The sequence below is a fragment of the Anser cygnoides genome, chromosome 13 (genome assembly GCF_040182565.1).
Source record: "Anser cygnoides isolate HZ-2024a breed goose chromosome 13, Taihu_goose_T2T_genome, whole genome shotgun sequence".
Classification (NCBI taxonomy): domain Eukaryota; kingdom Metazoa; phylum Chordata; class Aves; order Anseriformes; family Anatidae; genus Anser; species Anser cygnoides.
In genome coordinates, this window is record NC_089885.1 from 11,489,631 (window position 1) to 11,515,452 (window position 25,822).

General features: G+C 62.2%; 1 protein-coding gene across 7 annotated transcripts in view; it reads left to right on the forward strand.

The window, feature by feature from the left end:
• The first annotated feature begins 990 nt into the window (after positions 1 to 990).
• Positions 991 to 25,822, forward strand: part of FRMPD3 (FERM and PDZ domain containing 3) — a 46,107-nt gene continuing 21,275 nt past the window's right edge. For 2 of the 7 annotated variants that reach the window (XR_010834729.1, XM_067004936.1), the window contains exons 1-7: positions 10,995 to 13,810; positions 18,391 to 18,493; positions 19,119 to 19,268; positions 24,023 to 24,125; positions 24,247 to 24,292; positions 24,822 to 24,926; positions 25,615 to 25,722. Coding sequence is in view for 6 of the 7 variants with exons in the window: in XM_067004936.1 (XP_066861037.1) it covers positions 13,664 to 13,810; positions 18,391 to 18,493; positions 19,119 to 19,268; positions 24,023 to 24,125; positions 24,247 to 24,292; positions 24,822 to 24,926; positions 25,615 to 25,722 (762 nt within the window). In the remaining variant the exon portion in view is untranslated. Of the gene's footprint in view, positions 1,320 to 10,993; positions 13,811 to 18,390; positions 18,494 to 19,118; positions 19,269 to 22,360; positions 23,788 to 23,995; positions 24,126 to 24,246; positions 24,293 to 24,821; positions 24,927 to 25,614; positions 25,723 to 25,822 lie in introns of those variants that run through there. The other 5 variants (XM_067004940.1, XM_067004937.1, XM_067004938.1 and 2 more) reach the window with 5 other exon arrangements.

The window sequence follows — 25,822 nt, forward strand, 5'->3', positions numbered from 1 at the left end:
CAAAAATGGAGAGCACCGGGTTGCCGGGAGCAGGCAGGGTTTGTCCGAGGGCTCTGAAGCACAGCAAGGAGCTGGTGGGCTGCTGGTGGGGATGGTGCCTTGCTGCTCCCGTGAGCACGTGCAGCACACAGATGGAAGGCGGCAAGAGTGCTCGCGGGTTTTGTAAGAGGTTCAAGCCAGGAAGCCACAGACGGGTCTAACTTGTGTACAGAGCAAATAAATCACATGAGGCCCTGACAAAGACTTGAAGTAGGAGACTTGGAAAAGGATCGAATGGGAGTAAGTCGGCTTTTCAAGGGAGGATTTGTGGTTTGCAGATCTGTTAGCGTTATTTCTTGTGGATGTTAACCAGCTAATAGTGTACTCGAGTTCCCCAAATCCATGGTAACCCAGCCCTCGTTTCCCAACCTTTTAATAAGAAATACACACAAACCTCCTTCCGCGCTTAGATAACACGCTTTCCTTAAGAGCTTTTGTTAGTTTGGCTTCCTTTCGCAGAGCAGAGGGAGGTTACCATGGAGTTACCTACGGAGGGGAGCGCAGAAAGCCCAGTGCGCTCCGAGGAGAGGCTGGGGAGCAGCAAGGTGACGGCGTGCACCGCTCCTGAAGGCGCCCCGAATAAATGATAACACTGCCCGAGGAAAAAGCTAACGGGGAAGTGCGCAGGGTTCTCCAGGGGCTGCGCTGCCTGCGGGGGTCTCCTGGGAGCGGGCTTCGGGCTGCGGGGAGGGCGGAGGGCGGGGAGGGGGGACACGGTGTGCCCCCCCCGGGGGGGGGAGCCACCCTCGGGGATCTCCTCCGGTGGGACGGGGCCGGCGGGGGGAAGCAGCCCTACACAGCGGGGCTCCCCGGGGCGACCCCCCCCCGGGCTCAGCCGTCGGGGCCCCGGCCCCGGCAGGGGGGGAGCGGTCCCGGCGGGGCTCCGCGCCCCCGCCCCCGGCTCCGCCCCGCTCCGCGCCGCCGCCGCTCGCCCCGCAGAGCCGCGCACAGCGCCCGGGGCCGCCGCCGCCGCACCTGGCAGCCGCCCGGCACCGGCACCGGGACCGGCACCGGGACCGGCACCGGCACCGGGGCCGCCGCCGCCGGCCGGAGGGAGCGGGGAGCCCCGGCGGCATGGCGGCCCGGGGGCGGCGGGCCCCGGCTGCGCGCTGAGCCGCGGGCTGGGCGCTGCGGCAACCGGGCACCGGGCGGCGGCGAGGAGCCATGGGGGGGGCGGCGGCGGCGGCGGCGGCCAGCGGGGAGCCGGCCCTGCCCGCCCGCCCGCCGCGCCGCCCGCCTCAGGCCCCGCTGGTAACGGAGGGAGAGCGGCCGGAGCCCAGGTGAGCCCCTCGGGGGTGGAAGCGCCGCTGGTGGCCGCGGAGCTCGGGGAGCGCCGGGGCCGTGCCCGGGGCTCCCCCTTCCCGGGGCGCTGCCGTCGGGAGCAGCCGTCGGGGGCGAGCTGTGCACCCCCCCCCCCCTCCTCAGCACCGCTCCGGGGGCACGGCAGGGAGGCCGCCCGCTCCCGCGGGGCGCTCAGCCCCGGCGCTGGGTGCCCCAAAGCCGCCGAGCCCCTGGGGCAAGGCTCTGCCCCCCCCCCCCCCCCCGCCGGGAGACCGTGCACGGCAGCCCCGTGGTGTCCCGCGGCACCGGGAGGAGCAGCCCCGCTTTGCGCCCCCGCTGCGGCCGCGGTGGCCCCGGGTGGCGGCTCTGCAGGTGGCACCCGCTCGGCCGGCGCCGTGGGCTGAGGGATTGGGGCCGTGGGGGCTGGATGGAGCCGCGCTGCTGAGCCCCGCTCTCGCCCGGCCCCGCCGAGCCGGCTCTGCCCACCCCAAGCAGGGCAGGAGGGAGCGGGGTGCGGGGCAGGAGCTGTGCCGCCGCTGCCGGGTCACCTTGGCCAGCCCCTGGGTGCCGGTGCCCGCCGCGTTATTCCGGCGTCGTGGACGTGGTTGTAAGGGATTGCACCCGGCTGAGCTGAAAGAAGGGAGGGGAAGCGCTCGGCTCCCGGCTCGGGGCTTGTTTGTGTTTTTTTCCTCGTTTCCCGGCTCTAGAGCGATTGGGATGGGATGAGTTTTCCTCTTTGTCGGCAGCAGGACCGGCGGAGGGACGTGGCTCCCTCCAAAGGGGGCTGCAGGGCAAGAGCAATGGGGAAATATTTGCATCTTTCTCCTCTCGCGTGACAAGCAGCGAGCCCTGTGCCGCCTTTCACCTCCCCGTGCCTCAGTTTCCCCATGTCTGCAAGGGAAGGGTGGAGGAGAGAGAAGCTGGTTCTCACCAGAGGGGCTGGGATGTGGTTTGTCGTGTGTGAGCCTCGCTGGGCACGGGTCCGCTCTGAGGCCAAGAGCGGTTCTGGATCAGGCCCAAGGGACACCGAGTGCTAGCTGCCATCCTGCGGCAAGGAGTTCCACACTGCGCCTGAGCAGCCGCCAAAACCCTGTGCTTTACATTTTTATTTCTAAAGAAGGGAGCGGGAATAACCCCCCTCGCCGTGCTGGCCGGATCTGGCAGCCCTGCTGTGCCCCGGGCCATCCCCTGCCCAGGCAGCACCACTGCCTTGTGCGGAGGCGCTCCAGCACGAGAGCACGGAGTCGCTTGCACGTCCAGGCCCTGCTTGGCATGGGTCTGCCTCTGCCCGGGGATATCGGCGCTGCCGGCACCGGGGCCGAGCCGCCGGGTCCCCCCGCTGCCGTGGGCAGGTGCTGCTGGCTGCCAGCAGCCGGCTCTGCCTCGCCGGGAGCTCTGCCCGCGGGCTGCCACTTCGAGATGAGCGGGCGGCTGCCTGCGAGGGGGAATTGGGATGGCTTGTGAAGGAAGGGGCTGTGGAGCAGATGCAAAACGCATCCTTTTGTACGCTGGCGGGTGAGGGAGGACCCGCAGGGGGTGCAGCAGGAACGGGCTCAGGTTTGGTCCCCGTCTCCCTCTTGCTAGAGGTGAGGCTGGGGAGGAGAGAGGTGCCCCCCTCAAAATTAGCCTGGACGAGGGCACGACGGCCTTAAGCTTCCCAAGGCAGGAGGGAGGCTTTATGCCTGCAGCGAACAGCAGTGTGCTCGAACTGAAGCCTAAAAGCATCAGGTCCAGCCTAGCATGGGAGAAATCCCGGAGCAGAAAGCAGCCCAGAGGCAGGGCACCGTCTGCACACACGTTTCCAGCGTGTTGGTTCCTCCCCTGTGATGCTGCCAGCCGACCTGCGTGCTGGGGAGGGGCGAGCTGGGCTGTGGGACTCGCTCACGGGTCTGCAGAGACTGGATCCTGCCTCACATCCCAGCCCCGTGGTACTTGGAGGATGCTTTCGCTGTGTGCTCAGCGGCTGCTTGCCAGCACCGAAGGACAAAGCCTCGAGTCCTCAGCTCCGCCTCGTGCTCGCAGCGCGCCGCCAGCGCCGGTCCTTCCCCGCGCCCGCTGCACTCGGCAGCAAAGCTCTCCTGGTTCGGACCCATGAGTGAAGTGTTGTTCGCCAGGGCAGCTCCAACCCACAGGCGCCGCGTTTCTGTGGTGAACAAGCATTTTTGTCAGAACAAAGTAGGTTGTTGCCTTGCAGAGCCTCCAGCCTGCGTGGAGCAGGGCGCGGGGCCCCGGGGCGCAGCAGCTGGCGATGGGGACGGGGCAGGGAGAGCGGGACCGAAGAGGGGTGCTGGGACACCCCAGGAGGAGCTCGTGCGGGGGGTGTCTCGGAGCCTGCAGCAGGAGGAGGGCAGGTGAGCTGCAGGGTTGGTGCCCAGCGAGGCTGGGAACACTTCTGAGCTGCTCGCTGTTCTCTGTCTCTTAAATTAATCAGGAGCTGGCCTCAGCAGCCAGTCAATAGCGAGATTTATCTCTTAAATAGCGTTATTGATTGCTCGGGAAGCCTGGTTTTGTATTGATAGATATGTACACGTGCAGACAAGCCCCGTGCCAGGTCCTGGTGGTGAAAGGCACGGAGCGGACCGCGCGACACTGCTCGTCACAGGTGGGGTCGTGCGTGTGCCCGCCTGATGGGGACGCAGCTCCCTGCCGGAGAGCACGGTGGGTTCCCCAGGGGTCTCCGGGTACAAACCCTTCCGCATCCATCCACTGTCTTGCCCAGTCTTGAGCTTTTTCCCTGCTCTTCCCAGTCTGTGGTGTTGTGGTGCTACTGATGCTGCCAGCAGGCATTGCCTACATCGGGTGCTGTCTCCCTCCCTAGCGAAGGGGTCTTCCCACAACGTGCACAGTGTCCTAAAAGGTCACTGACCCTGCAGGGGTCTTTGTGTGGGGACGCTGGGATAGATGTGCAAAGGTAAGCCTGTGCTGGAGCATCGCCCGGAGGGGCCAGTTAGAGGAGGATAAGCGAGGTGGGGTGCACCTGACCCCCACAGGGGGGTTCGGTTCACGCTGTTCCCGGGGCCCTCGGCTGGGGCTGCGAGCCGACACGTGCGGGAAGCGCCGTGGGACCTGGCTGGGCTCCGAGCAGGCGGAGCTGTGGGAGTACAGCAGGGAGACAGCTCGCTGCCGGTCTGCTGGTGGGAAAGGCAAAGTGCGCCGGTGCTCCTGAGCCTCCAGGTAACGGGAACCGGGCTGAGGAGGGCTCCCACAGGCTGCGGGGGCTTCACCGGCGGCATCTCCCTGGGCTTCAGCGTGCCTCTTGTCCCTGGGAGGTGGCAGAGTGCTTGCAGCCGTGGAGCGGTGGCACTGTCTCCGGGTCCCATTGCCTGGCTGCCTGCACCGGGTGCCGTCACTTTGCCATGGGAGAAGGGGCAGGAGCAGGGGATGTTGAGCCAGCCCCCAGCTGGGCTTAGTGTTGGGAGGGACTGGCCGTGGGCAGTCCCAGCGTGGAGGGGTGGTTTGGGTGCTCCCGGCCCCGCATGCATCCCTACGGCCCCACCTGAGAGCCCCGCTTCACTGGTTCAGCAGCCGGGGCGGGTCTGGGACCTCGGCATCTCCTGCTCCTGGCGGCGTGGCTGCAGTACCCAGGGGAGGTGCTGGTAGGAGCAGGGCCAGGGGCCAGGGCCGTCTCGTGGCCCAAGCTGTTGTCCTTTTAGCTCTGGGCAGTGCCACTAGGCTCACCCCAAAGCAGCACCGTGTGCTCGGGCAGCGCCGCTGTCCTCCAGGGTCGTGGAGCGCAGCCAAGGTGCAGTGCTGCCCGTGAGACGAATCGCAAAAAGCTCTTGCCAGTTTTGCTGTAGCAAACTTCACACTGTGGCCGTTTTGCCTTGGTGCTGCAGAGCCTGCTGCCGAGCCCTGCGCGCAGCGAGCCTGGCTCCCCTCGGCACGTGCGCGCTGACAGCACGGGGCTCCCGGCCCCAAACCTCGCGCCCAGCCTCGCGGAGTGCTGCCCGATGGCTGGGAGCAGCGGCTGGGACGAGCGTCGGCTGAGCTGTCACGGGGGATCTGTAGGGTCGGATCACCAAAGGCTCGGGTCTAGGAAAACCTGCACGTGCTTGTCACTGTTTAGTAAATCACCATCCGTGGGAAGCTCTTGGGTGCTGCCATGCCCGTGTGCGTGTGTGTATTTACATATATATACGTAGCACCACAGCATCTCGATAATGCTCGGGCCCCTTCAGCGTTTTTCCAGACAATGTCTGCCCGCAGCGAGCGCCCAGTCCGCCTGATCTCAGCAAGCCAATCTATGCAGGGATCTTGGGAAAGAACAGTTGGGGTTTTATGAAGCTGGCATAATTTACAGCTAAAATAGCACACCAGAAATATGTCCAATCCAATCTCCTTTGTAATCTTGTTTTCATTTAAGCCTCCAGGCTGATGGAGGGGGGGAGTAAGGGAAGCAAACTGCAAAGGGAGTTTATTACCCGTGTCAGGGAGATTTGCGTGGTGCTCCGTACGCAGTGACCTCGGTTTGCAGGGGTTGCAGCTGGCTGGGGGGCTCCCGGCCCCGAGGGGCTTCTCCTGCCCGGGCGGGGGCTGCAGCCCCTGCTGCGGGGGGCTCGAGGCGCGCGCCGTGGAGCAGCTCCAGCGCCTGCTCCCGCAGCTGGGCAGGCAGAGCTATTGCAATGTCTCGGCGAGCACTGCGCTCGTGATGTCCTGGCCAGCTCACCGTGAAAAGGAATGAAATTATCTCGCTGCTGCTGCCTTTGCGGGTTGCGTTTCTCTTTAGTTTTCAAACCACAGATTGTCCCAGATCTCCTGCCAATAGCAGGGAGCTAACTGATAATGCAGCTGCTATTAATAAAGCGGTGTTGTTACATATTCATATCAATCAGACTTCTAATTCCACAATATTAAAAAAAAAAAAAGAAAAGGCAGTGTTTCACAGGGGCGATAGAGGAAGGTGTGAGGCAGGCTGGTGTTTGACGTGCATCTCAGCGTTGGCAGAACCCGCTCTGCTCACATCTCTGCTCTGTGGCACTCCTGCCCTGAGCACTCCGCGTGCCCCTCTGACACCTTTTGCATCCCAGCATCTGGGAAGCGTTATCTTTGCTTTGTTTTGCCAGAAGCAGCCGAGATGAGCCCAGTTCTCCGCCGGTGCGGCCCTGGCAGGCTGCGGGCAGAGCTTCGCCCCGGCCCCGGAGGCTGAGCTCCTCTGGGAGGCCGAGGTCCTGCAACACGATGGGCAGGGACGCAGGGGACGGGATGGAGAGCCCTTCCTTCGTCCTGCGTGCCTGTCTGCGGCCACGCTGGTGGCGCTGAACCCAAGGGCCGGGTACCACACGCAGCTGCGGGATCCCCAGAGCGCCGGCACCGCTGGGAAGCGGGAGCGGTGCAAGACGGGGGAGCTCCCGATCCGTGCGGGTGTGTTGGTGGGAATGGCTCCGTGCTTTCTCCATTTTATATGGAAAGTTTCGCATATTATGTAAATTAAAAAGCAAAGCATAGAAAATCCTACGGTATAAATCTGGGATGTATATATGCTTGTGCAGCCATTAGCGAGGGAAGTACACCAAAGAATCCTGGCCAACGGATATATATACTTCCATTGCCATTCCTGCAATAAACTATGTTTTTGTCATTGCTACGGTATTTTAAAAAAATGTACTATCTTCAAAACTGTAGCAGCGTTTTATGGTAAGCTGTAAATTGGAAGAGATACCTAATTATTCATAGGGTATTACGGAGGTGTCGGTAAATGACTTCACCGTTAAGGCTGCCCTGAGACTTGCGTGTGCAGCAAAACCCTCTCTCCTAGTGAATTCGGTTTCCAGATTTGGTCAAATATCCAGCAAGGCCAAAAAGATTTCACTCGGGTGCAGCTCCAGCACCTCCCCCTTCCCCTGTAGCCAGGTGTGCTTTGAAACACAGCCTCAGGGCCTCGGGTTCTCCGAGTCCCGGGGTGCAGGAGCCGCTCGGGGTGCGACGGAGCCGTCCCACAGCTGCCCCCGCCAGGAGAGGCGCGCAGGCGCTCAGCCAGGTTTCTGGGGCGCGCTGGCTCCCAGCCCTCTGTCAGAGGGCTGCCGTCGCTGCAGCGAGCAGTTTCCAAGCAACTCGGCGGCTGCCGGTCTAAAAGGACTCTTGGTAAAGGCACGTTAATATTAAGTGGAGTTATTAAATGCAACGGCGCTAAGAAGGATGCGGGAAGGGCAGCCGGTGTGGCGGAGCTGATATCCTCCTGCCGTCGCTCGTGCTGTAAGGACAAGCCTCCCTCGTCCCAGGGGCAAACAGGGGGCCCGGGACCAGCTAGGTGGGCTGGCGGCAAGAAATCCCCCAATGCCTCCGGAGGGCCGTGGCGGTGCCTGGAAGGCCTGAGCTGTGTGGTGGTCGGGGCCGGGCTGGCTGTAGCCATGGTGGTGCAAGCCCAGGTTAGGGCTGCGGGGCGGCCGGGCACCTCCAGCAAGCCAGCAGCAGGGCACAGCGTGCCTGGTTCGGGGAAAGGCAGAGAGAAGAGAGTTGGAGGTGGTGGAGAAAGGTCCTCCGGGACAGCTACGGGGAACAGAAGCTGTATCAGGAGCAGATGGGATTGCGAGTGCCACAGGGGGCCTGTAAGTGCTCGTGCTCTTTGCTGTGTTGATGCCTAGCTGGAGGCATCTTGCTTTTTTCACCTTGTCCATGAGTTTAACTTTCTGTCTCCCCTGAGTTCGTGCGAGCTCAGGACAGGGCAGGAGGGATGAGGAAGAGGTTGTTCTTTGCCGATCTGAAGGAAATCCATTGCAAGTGCTATTGTAAGCAAGCGCTGGCCTTGCAGGAGTGCCTGGGGGCTAAACAAGGCTCCCAGGGGAGGGTTGTTGGGCCTCACCTGAGCACCCTCTGCTGTGCAGGCAGGGCTGAGAGCCGCCTCTCCCCAGCACCAGCCCGCCTGGGAGGTGGGGAGAAGCATTTTTATTCTGGAAATACTCTCAGGGCACTTCAAAGCCAGGGACGGATTTGTGGAGGCAGCCGCTGTCACGGTCCAAGCGAGCAAAGCCCTGCTTCTCGGGCAGGCTTTCACCCTCCCATTTTCTGCAGCAGAGCTCCGGCTTGGAGAAGGCTCAGCTTGATTTTCAGCTCTGCCTGGTGATGTTTGTGCCGCTCGTAGCGGGGCTGTGCTGGGAAGGCGCTGGCCGAGGGGAGGTGGCAGGGGCAGGGAGCGAAGGCAGGGCCGTGCTTTCCTGCGGGGCCGGGCCGCCCCCTGGGCCGCTGGCACCGCGTGCCAGGACACCTGCGCTATCAAAACCAGCCAGCTGCTCGCTGCTCGCTGCGGTTCGGCACCTTCTAGGGTGGGTGGGAGCGCAGGTTGTGCAAAATCCACAAAGCGTTCGTGATCTCTGTCGGGAAGGGGCTGCCGGTGCCACGTGCCGAGGCGTTTGCTCGGGGAGGGGAGGCTGCTCCTGCCTGCGCCTGCTGCAGGAGGTGAGGCCGGGCCGCCCGGCAGCGCCCGCGCTGCCATCGTAAATCTGCCCGGCGTCGGAGCGTGCAGCAGCAGCCTGGGGGTGATGCGAGGAGCGTTCCCGCTGACTTACGGCTTCTCGGCTCCATGGGGGTAGGAAACGGCGGCGAGCGGCTGGCTCTGCCGGCATGTGCCGCATCGCGAGCTGCCCTCCCTTCCCCGTGCAGCGTCAGCGGGACTCGGGCAGGGGCTCCCGGCAGGCAGGGCCAGCAGCGGTGTGCCGGGAGCGGGCCGGTGTCGGGGCCCCGGCCGGGCAGCGAGGCTGAGCCATCGTGGAGGTGAGTGAGGCTGGAAAAACACAGAGCAGAGCAGCATGGCCGGGGGGTCCCGCAGCCCACCTGACCGCTGGCTGCTGCTGTCCCAGCTGGTCTGGAGGAGGCCGTGAAGTTTTTCCCCAGCTCCTCGGTCTTTTATCCCTTAACAGCTCCTCTCCCCGCGAAGCCGACCCCAGCGTCTCCATCTCCTCGTGTTGTGTCAGACACCCGCCGGCCCGGGAATGATGTGTGTGAGCAGGAAGCAGCGTGGCGCAGGGCTCCGAGCCCTTCATCACAGAGCGGTGCTTTAACCTCTTCTCCTCCTCTGCACATCTCCTGGGCGAGTGTGTGTGCCTCAGTTCCCTCTGCCTTCAAGCAGGAGCAATGCTCGCTTCCCTGAAGTGCTTTGGGAGGAAAATTAAAAGCCAAGCACCATCTCCTCTCCCTGTTGTCCTGCCGGGTGCGTTGGGATGTCCTCGTACAGCCCGTCTGCCTGAGGAGGGCCCGTCTCCCATCTCAGCGCTTTGAAGAGACGTCACGCAGCTCTTGGCTAAACAAATTTTCGTTCGCTGTGGCTCTTTTTTTTTTTTTTCCTGCTCAGCATTCAGGGAGCATCGTTGTGGTAACCAAGGTATTTGCATAATCTGTGTTTTGTGGTAATTGCTCCCTTTCTGAAGAGGTGCTAATCATCCCATGGGTTTGGGGGGGCTTTTTCTATCTTTAGGACCGTGTTAGAAAGCGAGGGTGATGCCTCCCACGGGGCAAGGTGCCTTGAGGCAGCCTTTAGCCCTCTGCTCAACGTTTCCACCTTGGGCAGGCAGAGGGCACAGGCTTCTGCACCGCCCGCGAGCACCTGAACCGAGTCCCTCCCTCACCCGTGGCTCAGTTTCCCCAGGCTCTGTGGCACCCAGGCTCACCAGCAGGTTGCCCCGGCACAGTGGTGGCCACCCAGTGTGCCTGCGTGCCACCGGCAGCGTGACTCAGCCCCGAGGCGGCTCCCACACGGCCGTGTTTCCAGGAGAGCGGCAGCATCCCCGCGGGTCCTGGGGGTACATGGGGCTACCCAGCCCGGGGCTTGGCTGGCCACGGCTGCAGAGTTGGGGGGCAGTCAGTCCTGGCGAGCTGTCTCTCGGGTTTGCTGCCCATTAAGTGTGGGGCTGTGGAGCTTGTTCTGGCCCTGAATTATTTCTGCTGCTTGCTCCCATGAAGCCCACACGTGCTGCCAGCAGGTCCTGCGATGCCTGTGTGTAGGGGACAGGCAGCAGGGCAGAGGCTAGCCTGGCCGTGGTGCAGAGGTCCAACTGTCCCCGTGCTTTGTGACCACAAGGGAAAACAGCACGTCCTGGCTGCTGAGCAGGGGCTGCAGCCTCTGGAGCCCCGCCGCACCCCTGTACCCCCCCAGCAGCAGCCTGTCCCGCTGCCCTGTGCTGGCATCGCTCACAAAATGCCTTTGCCGTGCAAACTCAGCGCCTGTTCATTACGGGCTCTCACCTCCAGCCTCGCTCTGTGCTACCATCACCAGAGAGCAAAGGCTGCACCTGTCTCGGCACCGGCCGTCTCCCCGGCTGTATTAAGTCTCAGTTTATCTGTACAAAATTTCATCTCATTTATCTTCCTAAATCCCGGCAGGTAATTCTGTAATCGTGGTCCCTCCTGTGGTGCTGGCCTCTCCTCCCTACCCGATATCCTCTTCAGATTTAATCCCCCTGGAGTTTACATTGTTTTTTGCGATCCCTAAGGGATGATGCTGCTAAATCCCGATCCCGGTGCTGAGCTCCCTGGGAAGCACTTAATTCCCTTCCCGTTAGCAGGACGCACTGCTAACGAACCCTGCAGCTCCTCTCCTGCCGCTCTGCTCCTGCTCCCTGCAGAAGTGCTCTGGTTGCATGGGTGCCGAGGCACTTTGAGGATAAAGGGTTCAGTCCTTGGTTTTGTGGTTTGGTTTGGGTTGGGCCTTTTTTTTTTGCCTTTTGTTTTTTGCCTTTTGTTTTGTCATGTTTTTGGTGTGTGATGGAAATCACGTGCTGTGCACGGAGCTGTTCAGTCTGCTCCCGGTGTAACCAAACTGACGAGACAAACGTTCCCAAGAAGCCCCGAGGGACACGGAGAGGAGACCTTGCCCAGCATCCCCACCCTGCTGGCTGCGGTCGTAGGCTCGGGGTCTGGGCAGGCAGGGAGGCAGGAAGACCTGGCAGCGGCAGGGCAGAAGCCGGATGCTTTGGTGTCGGCTCCAGGGCCAGGCTTGTCGGAGGAGGATGCCGGCGTTTGCCTCGTCTCTGCTCTTTAGGGGATGATGTCTTTATGGCAGTGCCTTCCCTTCCTACCTGTTCACGCAGGATGAGGTCCCGGTTTGATACTCTCTGATAAGGCTGATTCTAATAACTCGGCTGTGTTTACCTGCCCCCAGCAATATTCTTGCAAATGAGGTGTCAGCGGGGATGCTGGCGAACGTGAGTTGCTGTGTGTGGGTTTTTACAAAACCAACAAAGCGGTGCCGGGGCTTGTGATTTGCGGGCGTTGTGCCGGCATCCAGCCGGAGCCCCGGTGGCGTGCGAGGAGGGTCTGTCTCGGAGCCTGCTGGGGACGACAGCGCCTCATCGCCTGCTCCTTCACCTGGTGTTCACAGAGGATGCTGGTGGAAAGGCCTCGAATGGCTCCTGTGCTGCTGCGGGCCCTTCTGCTAGGGGAAAGGCAGCCTGTTAGCCGAGCTTCAGCGCAGGCTGCTTCCCGAGGAGGCACTTGTGTAACACCGTGGGCTTGGTGTCTCTCAGTCCGTGCATGGTTGGGTTGTGCGGCCCTGTTTGTGACTGCGAGGGATCTAATCCAGACAGGGCTCTGATCTCCCAGGCATTTTTCACGGCGGTCTGTGGCAGGCTGGCTGCCTAACCCTGCCGCCCTGCTCGTGCCTCAGCTTCTGCTGCTGGAGTCAGCGGCAGAGTCAGGAGGGCCTGGGAGCACCTCCTGTGCGTCCCCTGAATTTGTGGTACGCGGCGTGCCCCCGTGGGCTGGCAGGGAGCTGTGAAAGAAAGGCTGCTTCGTATGGATTTAGCATGTTTATCCCCTTCTCGTGAGGGTTTGGCCGCCGCTTTGGTCATCGCTGAACCCCCAGCCTGGCCAGGCAGGGGTACGTGAGGATGGGTCCCCAGCAAGCTCGAGTGGTTCTGAGCTGGCCCACCAGCATTTGTGTGCTCTCCATCACCCCAGGCCAAGCCCTCCTGAAGCTGTCCCACCTGGTTTGCATCCTCCCAGCATCGCCCAGTGAGCTTTGAGCCCGTGCCTGGGGGACGCTGTGACCACAGAGCCCCATGGCAGAGGGGTGCCGCCTCTCCTCCTGCTCCTCTCCTTCCCTGGCCACCAGCCCGAGAGCCCCTCAGCCTCCCGGAGGGATGCAGACCCTGTCCTTGCGCTGTGACAGGATTCACAGCCCCCAGCTCCCCGTGACAGCGCGCTACTGACAGCCAGGAGGCATTAAGGACCAACCGGCTCGTCTGCCGAGACCGCTGGATTTTTGTTGTTGTTTTGATTCCCTTTTTTTAAAGGCTAGCAGGAGGATTTTAATCTGGGCAGCGAAGTAAGAATCAAGAGAGGCTCTGCACACATCCTGCTGTGCCCACAGCTCCTCTCGTGGAGCGGGCAGGGGCCGGTGCCTCCGTGGGTCTGAAGCTCTGGGGGGCGATTTTGATGCTCTCGGCCAAACTGGGAGCACTGGGGAGAGGCGTGCCTGGCCTCGCGGGGCTGCGGCCGTCCCCATGCTGTCCCCAGCCCAGCTGGTGCCCACGCAGCCAGCGATGCTTTAACCCCGCTCTCACAGCTGCCCTGAGCCCGTCCCTGCCTCAGAGAGCTGATGTGAGCAGGCAGGCAGCGGGGCGGCGAGCTCCCGAGGCCACACTTCATGTACGACTCAGGACACACAAAGTCACCTGGTAGGATTTTGCGAGCGGGTGGGAATTGTCGTTCCCCAAAAGTGCCAAGGTGACAGCTGAGAGGGCCACGGGCAGTGGCTCTGCTCGCAGATGAGGGGCGAGGTGAGGCTCTGATGCTCCCAGGGTGCTAACACGGGTGCTGTGGATGGGCGCTGTGCTTGGGGAGCTGCCAGGCTGTGCCGTGCCATGCTGTGCCGTGCCGTGCCATGCCGCCGCTCCTCCAAGGCACTGCCACGGCAGCCACCGGCTGCGTGCAGCAAAACGGGTTTGCTTCGGTGGCCCTGGGCGAAATCCCGTTAGCGGTGCTGTAAGCAGAGCCGCGTAGCTCACACGGCAGGGCTCGGGGCACGAACGGCAGCAGACGGCACGATGGGGCCGGGGCCATCCCAGGGGACTCGGCTGGGCCAGGGCAGCCCCGCGGAGCAGGCTGCAGCGCGCGGCGCAGGGACGTGTTGCAGCTGATGCTGTGTGACAGCTTGACGGGTCCTCCCGGGACAGCCGGAGCTGCCGTGCCAGCTTGAGAGCTGTCAGTCCTTGGCTCCCGCACCACGGCGTTTATCGTAAGCAGGCGGCGTGGGGAACTCGCTCCCGGGAGCAGGAAGGGCTCTGGCTCTGCGGGCACGCTCCCAGGGAGGTGCTCAGCCCCCGTGTCGGGGTTCTCGAGAGGGCTGCAGCCGGCCGGGGGACGGGACGGAACCTGAGCCGGGATGTGAGCGGTGTCCTGTGCAGCCCCCCAAATGGGGGGGGCACGAGGGGCCGCCGATGCTTTCGGCCCCACGCCTCCTGCTGCTCTGCCCAGCCGGGCGCTGCTTTCCTCCTGCAGCGAGGCTCCTGCTGCTCAAACCCCACCAGCACTGGACAGACACGGACCAGCAGCACGGACGGTAAGCGGCGTTACCGGGGCAGGGAACTGGAACGAGACGGGCTCTGACAGCTGCTTCCACGAGGGTTACGAGGCGAGCGGGGTGTCAGCACGCACGGCTCCGGCCCCCCCTTTTTGCTCTCTGCTTTTCGGCATAGGCGTGTCTCAGCTCTCCGTGCCCTGGGGTGGGCTCTGGGGGTGGGCACCGGGGCGGCAGGCGTTGCCTGCTCCTTGCGGGCTGGTGGCCGAGCACGGGGACGTGGGGAGGGGAAGCAGCACGTGTGCGCAGGCTGAGTCATGCTGAGGACTGTGCCTGTTGTTACGAGTCCAGATATGATGCGCGCTTGGCAGAAATCAGCTCATCATCTGCCTCTCCCCACCTGGCTGTCCGTCCATCCCAGCTCCTCTGTGCAGCGTCTGAAGGGAAAAAAATAAAATAAAAAAATCTCCGCCTGGAAGATTTGGGTTGCTCCTCTGGGCTGTGAGGTCGGGGAAGCAAAAGCTGGCGCTTGGTATGCGGAGCACGGAGCTGGCGGCAGGGACTTAGGGCTGCAGCTGCGAGGGGCCGCAGCACCACGGCACCCTGGCAGGGGTCTGCACCCGGGGGGAGAAATGGTGCCGCCGGGGTTGGGAGAGCATCGTGGGGCGAGCGGGGGGGGCTCAGAGGCACCGATCTCCCTGTGCCAGGTACGATGCAGGGGGGGACGGGGGCACTTCGCCACTCCCCCCCTCGCTGAGCTGCATGTCCTCGGCTGCTCTGTGCCTAGGTGATTTTAGCTTTGATTCAGCTTAGAAATTGCCTTGGCTGAAACTCTGTCTCTATTGTTTGCAGTCTGCAGGAGCATCATTGAACGTGTCAAAAAGATAAATTGGAGAGAAGGAGAGGGAAAAAAAACTGAGGCGAGCGGTGCGGTTGGAGAGGAGAGCGGTGCGGGCTGGGCTCTCCCAGGGCGGCTGGTGCTTCGGGCACCCTCTCCCTCCGCCCAGGCTCTCCAGGGTGCTCAGGGTGCCTCTGTCCTGCCCGTCCAAGGAGGGTTCAGGCACCCCTGATGCTGTCCCTGGAAGGATTGGGCCCAAGGGCTGAGGTTTGGGGGTTATCCATCCACGTTGGGCTGTCAGTCCGTGGCTGTCCCAGGGCATGAACATCCCTCAGGCACCGTAGGAAACTGCTCCTGGTGCCAGCGCTGGGGATGCAGCTCTGAATGGCTGGGGTGGTTGGGTGTTGTGACGTGGTCGCTGCTGGTAACGCCATCAGCCTCCTCCAGAACACCTCCAGCAGGAGCGTCCCTGCCCCAGGGAGCTCGTTAGCTGCAGGACGTGGATTTGGGTTCAGTCCCACCGAGGCTCTGGGGGAAAGTGCTGGCACCGCGCCGCCGGAGGTCAGAGGGGCAGTTGTTGCCGCTGCTGGGGATGCTGGGGCAAATGAATCGCCTGTTAAATAAAATGTCAGCCAGAAATGGAGGAAAACTGGCCTTGCTTTTACGGCTTGCACTTTACAAAATGAATATGCTCGTGCACGGTTCATTTGCATATTCAAAACAGGCTGCCTGGGAGGGCTCTCCTTTTGAACTGGGTGATACCAAAGGCTAAATTGTGTAAATTCAGTTATCCAAACACTCCTCTAAATGACTGGAATGATCTAATTACATAATCCATTGCCACAGGAGATGGTTTTTCAGAGCTTGAGCCTCTTTGTTTCTGGAGACGACGTCACCTCGCGCAGGAGGAACGCCGATGAGGAATTGCCCTCGCCCGCCGGCGCAGCCGAGGTGGTTGGGGTGCGTGCAGGGAGCCCGTTCCCCCGTCGCCTTTCACACCTGAAATCGGGGAGACTGATCGGTGTGAAAACTTCACGAGGCAGATATCACCCGTGTCAGATTAAATAAGGCTGGTCTCAGATAGGAACTGATTTGCATGGGCTGATCAGGCGAATTGCTACAGTGTCTGCAGGACCTCGGAAAGTCGTCAGGTTCCCGTGCAGGAGGAAGGCAGCGAGCTGCCGCTGCGGAGCTGGGCGCGCGAGCAGCCGCGGGCATTGCGGTGCCTTCAGCAGGAGCCACGTCTCCACCTGCTCCCGAGCTCCGGGCAGAGAAGGAGCCATGTGATGGCACGGGCAGAGCTGAGGCACCCCCGGGGGCCACGTTTTGGCTCTTTCTGGTCACTCGGTCAGGGACGCGTGCTCCTGGGCGGTCAGGAGGCTGCCCGGTTGTGGAAGCGGGGCTGCGTTTCCCATCCCCTGCGCTTGCCTCCGGGTCTCCCCGGCCGGCGTCGGAGCAGCCGTGCTGTCTGGTGGGGAGCAGACTTTGCTGGGAAAGGGTGTTACGCAGCCGTGGGCGTGCGTGTCCCGTGGGGGACGGCGCCTGCATCCCACGGGCACCGCAGACACGTGTCCCACGTGCAGCCTGCGCGCGTGCGCGTCCCTCGGGGACCCAGCCGGCTGCCTGCATCCCGCCGGGGGACCGCATGTGCGTGCATCCCCCGGGGACCCCGGGCACGTGTGCCACCGCGGGAGCAGCTCCGTGCGCCCGTGCCTGCGCCGTTCCCCCCAGGCGAGCGCCTTCAGGTGACTGGTGGGCGAGGAGGCGTGCAGCTGGGGAGCCGTGCGTGGCTCCTGTCGACAAACAGAGAGACGCCGTCTCCCGAGGCTGTCGGCTCGGCGCAACATTTGTACACACGTGTGGAAAACAGAGTGCGCGTGGGCGGGCGGGCCTCTAAATATAGACCTGGCTACCTGGGATGCTCGCACGCCTGCTCTGAGGACAGCTTCGGTGCAGGTTGTAAAGAGATTATAACCGAGTATACATTAAGCCTCTCTGCTAGAAACGCCAGCAGCCCCAGGCGGAAAACATCACGCTCAAAGCTCCTTCTTGTCCCTTTTTTTATTTTTTTCTTTTCAGTGATGTTGCCTTTATCTGGTATCAGCTCAAGAGCTTTACTGAGCCTCAGAGCACCAAAAGGGCTCCCGGAGGGGCAGGATGGGACAGGGGACCTTACGATGCTGTTTGTCACCCCCCAAAAGCTAGCGTTGGTCGAGGCTGGTGACAGCCACCTCCGTGGCTGTGGCAGGAGCTCGGAGCTGCACTAGGAGAAGCCAGCCCTGCAGCCCTGCTCCAGGACGGGGCATGTGGGTGGTGGTCCCCGCTTGTTCCTACACAGGGGAACAGGGGACTGGCTCCACCGAGAGCGGATTCTCCTTTCGAGGGACGGTGGTGACACAGGCGGGGAGGTGGCCATAGCTCAGGGGCTTCTGCGTTCAGCCCTGGGTGGCTGGCCCGTGCTGGGTGAGCTCTGGGGTCCGACCCGTGCTGACACCAAGACACGATGTGCTGCCTCCTCCCCATGGGGCCATCACACTGAGATCTCGGCTGGGGACGCTGCTCGCTCTGCGCTCCTGCAGCCCTTCCTCCCCGCTCTGCGCCACGCCGCATGGAAATAGCGGCCCCCAAAACCCCTGGCAAGCCATCAACCGAGCAAATTGCTCTCCGTAAATCCCGAGTGAAAGTCCTGGGATTCGGGAGGGCCCAAAGGAAAGCGTTTGATTGGATTTTTCAAGCTGCTTTCTGCTGTGCCAGGAGAGACAGGCTGACAGCCTCCCTGAATCTTCCCGGCTGCCATTTGGGAGCGGGTTCAGACAGATTGCGCCCTCTCGATAATGGGATATAAGCGATCTATAACTCTCCTCCCTTTATTTAACTCCCCTCCGGACTTCATACGCAGTAATAAATTCCTCCTCTTGCAAATCCTTCTGCAGGCCAGCTCCTCCGCAGGTCTCTCTCCACGTCCAGCAGGCGTGGGGGGAGCGAAGGACCTGGAAATGAGCACAACGGGGGGAAAAATGGGCGTTGAAACGTCCTCGTGGTGCCACGTGCGGGGCAGGCTGCCTTGGGGCAGGCTGCCTCGCTCCGGGCTGCAGGCAGGGCGTTTGTTTCCAGCAATGTCAGAAAGCACAGCTAATACAACGTGAAGGTCGCCCAGGATAAAATCGGTGGCGTTGGGAGACGGAGGAGCTGAGAGGCTCAATCAGCAGCGTTAACCGAGTGGCACCGAGCGGCCGGGTGCCGGGCGGGATATATTGCACCCAGAGCGCACGTCACACAGCCGGAGTGTCAAGGGAGTAAGGGAGAAAAGTGCTGCAAATTTTGCTTCATTGCTCCTTATCTCTGATTAATCCTCTGATGTGTTCGTCTCGTTTTGGCCCGGTGTTGCCTGTTTACGGTGTCCCTGCAGTCCTCGCAGAGATAAAGATGCCTCCCAGCCTGGAGCGCCTTCACCAGCCCTGGCTGGGTGAGGGGTGGCCCTGCCGCTGACGGTGGTGGAGGAGAGGAACGAGCACTGTGCTCGTGGTCACCGTGGTGGGCGACAGCAGGGAAGGGGCTGGAAACCAGCTTCTCCCTTCTGTCTGTGGAAGGGAAAGAAAATTACCCTGCCAAGCTTGCCCCACGTTGCTCCTTCGAGTGTTTCAGGCACCCGCAGAGTTGCGCGCGGCTGTGGCTTGCCGCAGGCAGCCCGTGGGTCCGATGGAGAGCTGCCGGCCTCCATCCCTTGGAGATGGGCTGCTGGCGGCGCTGCTTGTGACACCGGGGCCATTTCCCTTCTCTGCAGACCCTGCTGCCTGAGCCGCTAAGAGAGGGGCCGCCTCGGAGCCTCCCACCGCCTGCTGCAGCCCCCGGAGCAGGCGCCGAGTGCTGTGCACCGCCACCAGCTTGTAAGTGGATGAGACAGCTGGACAGGGACGTGGGGGGAAAGGGAGAAGGAAAAGCAGCGAGGTGACGCGTGGGGCAGTCCCTTGGGCACCCAGCCTGCAGGTGGGAGTCTGGAAACTGGGACAGCAATGGGGACAGCGAGGGCAGAGCCTCTGCCCACGCCTGGCAGGGAGAAGAGGAGCGCTGCCTTCATCCCTGGGGCCATCGCGGCATCTCTCCCCAAGCTGGGGTCATCCCTGCCCCGGGTCTGCTCAGCAGGGTTTTGTTGGCAGCCTCGTGGCAGCAGCTCGCCTGCCTTCTGATGGTGTTTCTGAAGGATTTTGCTTTGATCCTCTTCTCTGCAAGGCGCTTCTGTACGTCTGCAGCTGGGGAGAACAAAATTCCTTAAATGGCCAAAAATCGCAGGGAAAATAGGGAGAGAAAAAGCTGGGAGCCCCCAGGTAAAACCAATTTGCATTTATACGAAAATGATGTCTGCAGCAGCGTGGAAACCCACACGGATGAGGCAGCCCGCTGCCTACGGGAGGCATTCAGACAGGTTGCACGGGATGCCGGCTTGTCCCCGTGCACGGGGCTGTCACGGGGGGGGCCTTCGTCACCTGAAATGTGCCTCCTTCGCCCCTGCAGGGATCGGACGCCCCGCGGTGCCGCTGGCCAGTGCCTGCCCTGGAGCCCAGCCACCCGGTGAGGGCGCTGGGACACGTGCCCCTGGGGTCGCACCCCTGCCACGCTCACACGCGCCCCGGGGAGCCCCCCGCAGTGGCCGGACACGCGCAGGTGGGTGCGCGCCTCGCGGGCAAGCTCGGGAGGGGGCTCATCCGTGTCGGGCTCATCCCGGTGGAAATTCCCCCAGGTTTTGGCAAGAGATAGCGCCGCAACTCCAGAGGCAGATGTTGAGCCTCTGGCTTTAGTAGCTGGAAATTGCTTTCACACCCACTTGAATTTACAGCCTCCCCAGCATCCCGTGGCAGCGCGCTCCAGGCATTAATTGGCTGCCGGGTGGCGAAGTCCTTCCTTCTGCATGGTTTATACCCTATTGTGCCGATGCCTTCCCATTCTCGTATGGTCCTGGCTCCCTTCCCCCGTGTCAGCCTGGTTTTGCAGGCTGCCTCCTCTTCCCTCTCCCTGATCTCCTTTCCCAGCCCTCGTCTTACGTGAGGAAAATGCCGCCTGGGAGCGTTTGCCTTTGCAGGGTGCCGTGGGGGCTGCACTCCGGATTTTCAGTGATGCTTCCGTACGCGTCTCAAAGGACTTCACGGGGCTTGTTTTGGTACAGCCTCTTCCTGCACAGAAGCTGTTTCTTCTGTTGACCCGTGCCTCTCTGGAGGTTGGGTGCAGCCATCTCCGTCAGTCGTGCTCACACTGTGTTTTCTGCTAATTACCAGCATTCCTCTGGGAACGGCTTCTCTCCCTTCCCAGGCAGCAGCAGGCAAAACCTCGCTCCTAGGGGGGCCGAACCCCTCTCCGTCCCCCTCCGCCACCCCTGGTCCTGGGATTCCCACCTGGCAAGCCTGCCCCCGGCCCCGATGCCACGTAAAGAGCCGCAGGCCGAGCAGCAGAGAGCTGTGCCTGCTGCCTCCTTATTTACAGCTGCGTTTGGCCGCCTCGCCGGCTCCTCCCGCAGCTCCGGGGGACGCTGCTCGCCGTCTGCCCCTTCCCATCTGAAAGCCCCGGGCATTTCGGCCCTCGGGCAGCCGCCATCTGGCACCTGGGAATAATGAAGTCCTGGGCCGTGTGGCAGGGCCACACGCGGCTCCCCAGGCTGTGTCCGTGCAGGACGTCAGACGTGACGGCCTGGGTCGTCCTGCCTTCTCTAGCTGTCCCTTCAGCCTCGGCCAAGCTGGCATCCCACGCTCCGGCCCTGCCCGCCGGAGCCAGCCATTAACTGCTGCTGCCACAGCCAGGACAGCTGCTGCCGGGCCTGCAAAGGCGCAGCGTGTGTCTGAGCAGCTCTGGAAGCACAGCATCTGTCTGCCCTTGCAAACAAGGTCTGCGTCATTGGGACCGCACAAGCAGCATCTTCCATCGTGACCAGGCGCGGCCGTGCCGGGCCGGCGGAGCTGCCACGCACCCCAGTGCTCCTGCCCGCTCTGCTCCTGTCCCCGCTGCTGGTCCCGGGCCCCAGGAGCCCCGCAGGCTTCCTCTGGGCTGGAGACCAGCACCCAGGGCCGGAGCTGCCGTATGCTGCCCATAAAACAGCTCCTGGCCTGCTCCCCGGCGTTCCCTGCCTCTGCCACACGTGCGCAGGATCCCACATGCCTCGCAAGCCGCTCGCCAACTGCAGCCCGGCAGATGGAGGAGCCGGGCAGAGCTCTGCGGCAGGAGGGACAGGGATCCAAAGGCTCTGTTTGTTCTCGGCTCTTCGCGGCAGCAGAGGAAGCGGGAGGAGAGCTGGCACCCAGTGCTGGAGCTCCGCCTGCACGCGGTGCACGCACCCGGCCCGCCGGCAAGAGGCTCGGGCACGGGAGGGAACCGCTCCTCCTGCTCTGGGCCTGGGCCCGCAGCCTGCCCAGCACCTCGGTGTTTGTTCCATGTAACCTCCCCTGAGAACTGAACCGAGGCAGTGTGAACGTCTATCTGTATGCCCCCAGCCTGTTTTAAGGGTTTTGTTGTTGTTGTGGTTTTTTTTTTCCTCGGTGGTGTTGAGTAGGACCTGTTTCAAACGAAGCCCTTCTTGAGCCACAGGAAGCGTTTCTGTATGGTGCCATCCTGCTTGAAGGCAGCCGGGTGTAGATGCAGCCCCTTGCTCCCAGTTTGGGCCTGTCACTGGTTTGTTCTGGCGGCTTTCCCTGCCGGTAAAGATCTTTTAGTCAGCACTAAAAGCAGAGGCAGAAATCCGGTCCTTAGAGGGTGCGGAGATTTATTGCAGTAGGAAATTAAAAACGCACACGTTGCCTTTTGGAGTAAGCCTTGCTCTGCCCGTACCCGTGTGGGGGAAGCGATGGCTCTGCACCCGGCCGGTGTGCTGTGCCGGGGCATCCCGGGGCGGCAGCAGGGACACGGGCGAGAACAGCCAAGCCGGAGTTACGGAGCCTTAGGGGGAGAGCCGCCGCTGCTGCTCGAGGGCTTGCTCGCCAGCACATGGCTGGGGGCTGAGTGAGCGCCGTGCCCCAGGGCTGGTGCAGGAGAGCTGCCGTGGGATGGATGCTCACGGCCTCAGCCCCAGAGAGGCATGTCGTACCTGCTGGCGAGCACATTACTGCTTCGCCAGGAGTGGATAAGTCATGCTTACGAGGACGCTGGTCCTCTTTTATTTAATTTCCTGGTAATGCTTCTGCAGCATCAAAGTCTTATCAGGAGAGGAGCAGCTTAAGAGCCTGGTAAAGGAGTTTTATTGTCAGTATGCAGCGTTTTATTCCCCTCTTCCCTTTAACATCGGACAGCAGACCTGGTTATGGCTGAAACGAGGTGCGCCTTTCTGCTTTTCTCCTTTTAAGTTGCAAAGGTTTCCCTGCTAACCTCTTGCAGATGGTCATTCAGCCGCGTGAGCTGCTGCTGGTCCTCCAGGAGCCACGGGCTCGGTGGGGCTGATGCTGGCACTGCAGCTGCGGGGCTATTTGCAGCTCCTACGGGCGCCGCAGAGTTCCCATTTCGCAGACAGGACGCGTGCTGCGGGACAGATCTGGGGCCCTAACAGCTTCAATGGGACAGCTGTGGCTCCAGGGCTTGTCAGTGACTTTGCAACCCCCTGCCTCAGCTTCCCCAGAGCAATGGTGCTGAGCATCCGAGTGTTTCCAGCCTGCAGTTGTTGTACCATCGTCCTCACTCTTGCACGCTGCTGGGGCTCGTCAGTTGTGAGCGGCTGGGGGCTGCGGCTGCTGGGGGCAGCCTGGGGGTGGCAGGGGGGGAGGTTTGCTCGGCGGCTGTGCTGTCTGTTGCAGCCAGCTCCCTCTCTGCAAACAGCAGGCGTTCTCCCTGGCCGTGCCAGGCGTGCCGGAGATGCGACGTTACGTTCAGTCGCCTTTTCAGCAGCAGACAATGTCCTTGGATAATGTCCATTTAAGAAAATTGTTTGAATTGTGCAGGTTTTTTTTTTTTTGCTGTTTTTTTTTTTTTTTTAAATGCTCGTGGGAGCAGCAGAGCAGATAATGAGGCAGCGCAGAGCCAGCGGCAGGGGAGCTGGCACCGAGGGCGCTCCCTGCGGCTGCGTCCTGCGGGAGATGGAGCCCCCCATGCCCGCGGGTGCTGCACCCCGCTGGGACCTCCTGTGGGTGTGCTGTGCCCCCCCCAAGGAAATGCCCGCTCCCTTCCACCCCTCAGAGGTTCCTTCCCTGGGACGAAGCCGGACCCGGCTCCCTTAAAGCCTCTTGGGACAGGTGGCCCCTGGAGCACGGGCTGGTGCTGAGCTGCCAGGGGCTCCAGCCCCTCTCGTCCCGCAGTTGTTCCTCGCCGCCCTGCGCCAGGTGCCCGCAGTGGGAGGGGGGCATCGGGAATGCAGACGGATTGGACTAGATGGGTGATGCGTCAAACCCTAAACTGATAAGAGACAGAACAATTGATGTGTTGCCAAAAAGGCTGGGAAGGATCTTTTTTAAGCAGGCTAAATAGTCTGGACAGGAACAAGCAATGAGCGGCACAGAAACAACGGCATGTTCATCGCGTCGTTTGTCTGGCGGTGGCCGCGCGCGCTGCCATCTGCCCCGGCTGCGCTCCGCAGCTGTCCCCACCTCGCTGGCCTTGCTCCCTGCTAACCGGCTGGCAGCCCGGCCCTGCTGGCCCCAGCACCGCAGCCGGCATCGCTGCGGGATGCCCCGGGCAGGTTCAGCATCACCTCGCGCCGGGCTGGCTCTCCCCAGCTGCAGGAGGCCCCTGGGCGGGTGCTGGGGACTCGTCACGTTGAGCAGCGGCAGCTCGGTCTGTCCTAATCCTGATTTTTTTTAGGCTAGATTTGATTCCACCTGTGCCGAGGATGCCAAGGGTCTGCATGGGAAGAGTCAAGAGTAGGGACAGAGCGAGTCGCGGGGACAGGGATGGGGCGGTGAGAGGCTGGGACAGGAAAACTTACCCGTGAGGTGCCACCCGCCAAGCTGCCCTCAGCGGGCTGTCCTCTGGGTCCCGGGGGATTTGGGGCGGGGGGGGGACAGCTGCCTTTGCAGCGGGGGTGATGCGTTACATCCCGCCCCCCTCGCTGTGCGGCGCAGCCATGTGATGCCGGAGGAGCGCGGCGATGATATGGAATGTGGGCAGCTGCCTGCGGACACGCTCCGACAGGTGACGGTCCTGCGCCACCCCCGCTACGGATTCGGCTTCGTGGCCGGCAGCGAGAGGCCCGTGGTGGTGCGCTCGGTGGCAGCAGGTAAGGTGCACGGGGGGGGCCCGGGGCATTACCTCGTGGCTCCAGGAGTGCCTTCCCCCGTGGCAGCCCCTCCCCGGCCTCCTGTCCCCGTCTGTCCCCTCCGGTGGGCCCATGGGGTCCCCTCTGTGGCCACGTACGCGGGTAAATGCTTTGGGGGTGGTTGGGACCTTAATTCCTGGCTGGGAATGTCACCACCACCCCCGGCCAGCCCAGTGCTGACCCTCTGTCCTGGCAGGTGGCCCCTCTGAGGACAAACTCCTGCCAGGAGACCAGATTTTGGCCATCAATGATGAGGATGTGAGCGAAGCCCCCAGAGAGAGGTTCATTGAGCTCGTCAGGTGAGGGCAGCAACCCGTTCATCGTCCGCCCCGGGAGGGGTGCGGGACTGTGCCGGCTGAGCGCTCACGAGGCCGTGTGTTGAGCAAACCTGTCCTCCTTCCCCTCTCCTTTCTGTCGTAGGAAGGCCAAAGACTTCATCATCCTCACGGTCCTGCACACCCACCAGGTGAGAGCAGGCAACAGGTGCCACGGCCAGCCCCCGGGGAGCCGATCAGGGGAGATGGGATGGGGATTAGCAGCCCTTTGGGAGACCAGGGTGGGGTTTTGGGGGCCCCAGGAGACCGCTGGCTCAGCTGAGGTGTCAGGCCGGCTTCCCACCACCCCACTGCTCTTCTGAGCTCTTGGCTCTCAGAGCTGCCACGAGTGCGTGCATCTCCCTGTCCTCATTGCTCATGAAACCACCTCCTCATGGGACAGAGGGAGGGAGAATCTCCCTTCTGTAATAATCCTGATAATTCTTGATAATAATCAAGGATGCTTGTGGGGGCCACCAGGCATGCCTGCTGAAGTGACCCAGCATGCCGGCTGCGAGTCCCTGGCGAGATGGGGCTGCCGGGCTCCAGGTTTATGGCACGACTGGCACCGGCACCGTGTCGTGACGGTGTTTGCTCCCCTGGCGTTCTCCTTTCTCCGTGCCGGGCTTTCCCCGCGCTGCATTACCAGTGTAGGTGATTTACCCAGCGCTCTCTTTCCAGTCCCCCAAATCCGCTTTCATCAGCGCAGCCAAGAAGGCGAAGCTGAGGTCCAACCCGGCGAAGGTCCGCTTTTCAGAGCAGGTGACGGTCGGCGAGACAGACCCAGTGAGTCCTGCCTGCTGCCCTCCCATGGCACCCAGTGTGTCCCCGTGGCAAAAGGCTTCAAAGGAGCGCCCCTGAGAGGGGTGGGCTGGCCGGGGCATGGCTGCGGGGAGCTGCTGTGCTGCAGTGATGTTCCAGCTCAGTGGCATCATTTGTTAATTGCAGGAGGGTTTTATTAAGCAGCACTAGTACAAAAAAAAAAAAAAAAAAAAAAAAAAAAAAGACACTCAAAGCGCTTCTAGCAAATTCTATTTTTAAGCAAAATCAATTAGGTAATTATCTGATCGAAGCGCTGCTCACTAAATAAAATCAGCTGTCACCCCACTGCCTGCCCAGGGCTCGAGCAAGGCTGAAGGGGGCTAAACTTGGGCTGGGGGCCAGGAAAGAGGCGGTCGGCTCTGAGCCCCCCCAGCAGCTCCCCTCTGCCGGGCAGGCTCCAGACACCCCGCTGGGATGCGCCTGACCAAGTGGGATGCTCGCTGCTGGCGGCTGGGCAGGTGACTCCATCAGGCAGCCCTGAATCATTCAGGCTCTGTGCTTCTAAATGCTCCACGGAGAGGCTGGGTTTTCGAGGGAAATGTGCCTCTGAGCGCACGAATGCAGGGAAGCGAGGGATGCTGTCAGCACTCCATCAGACAGCCGTTCTCTCTGCCTCCTCCCCTCCATCCCCACCCTCCCGCTTCCCCTGCAGGACATGCTGAAGAAGGAAGCTCTCCTCCTCATCCCCAACGTGCTGAAGGTTTTCCTGGAGAACGGGCAGATCAAGTCCTTCACGTTCGATGGCCGAACCACTGTGAAGGTGGGCCCCCCCCCCCGCTCCTCCCCTCCCCGGCACCGCAGCGGTGCTCCCTTCTCCATTTTTTCTCTGTCTCTTGCTTCCTTGTACAAGCACCTGCGAA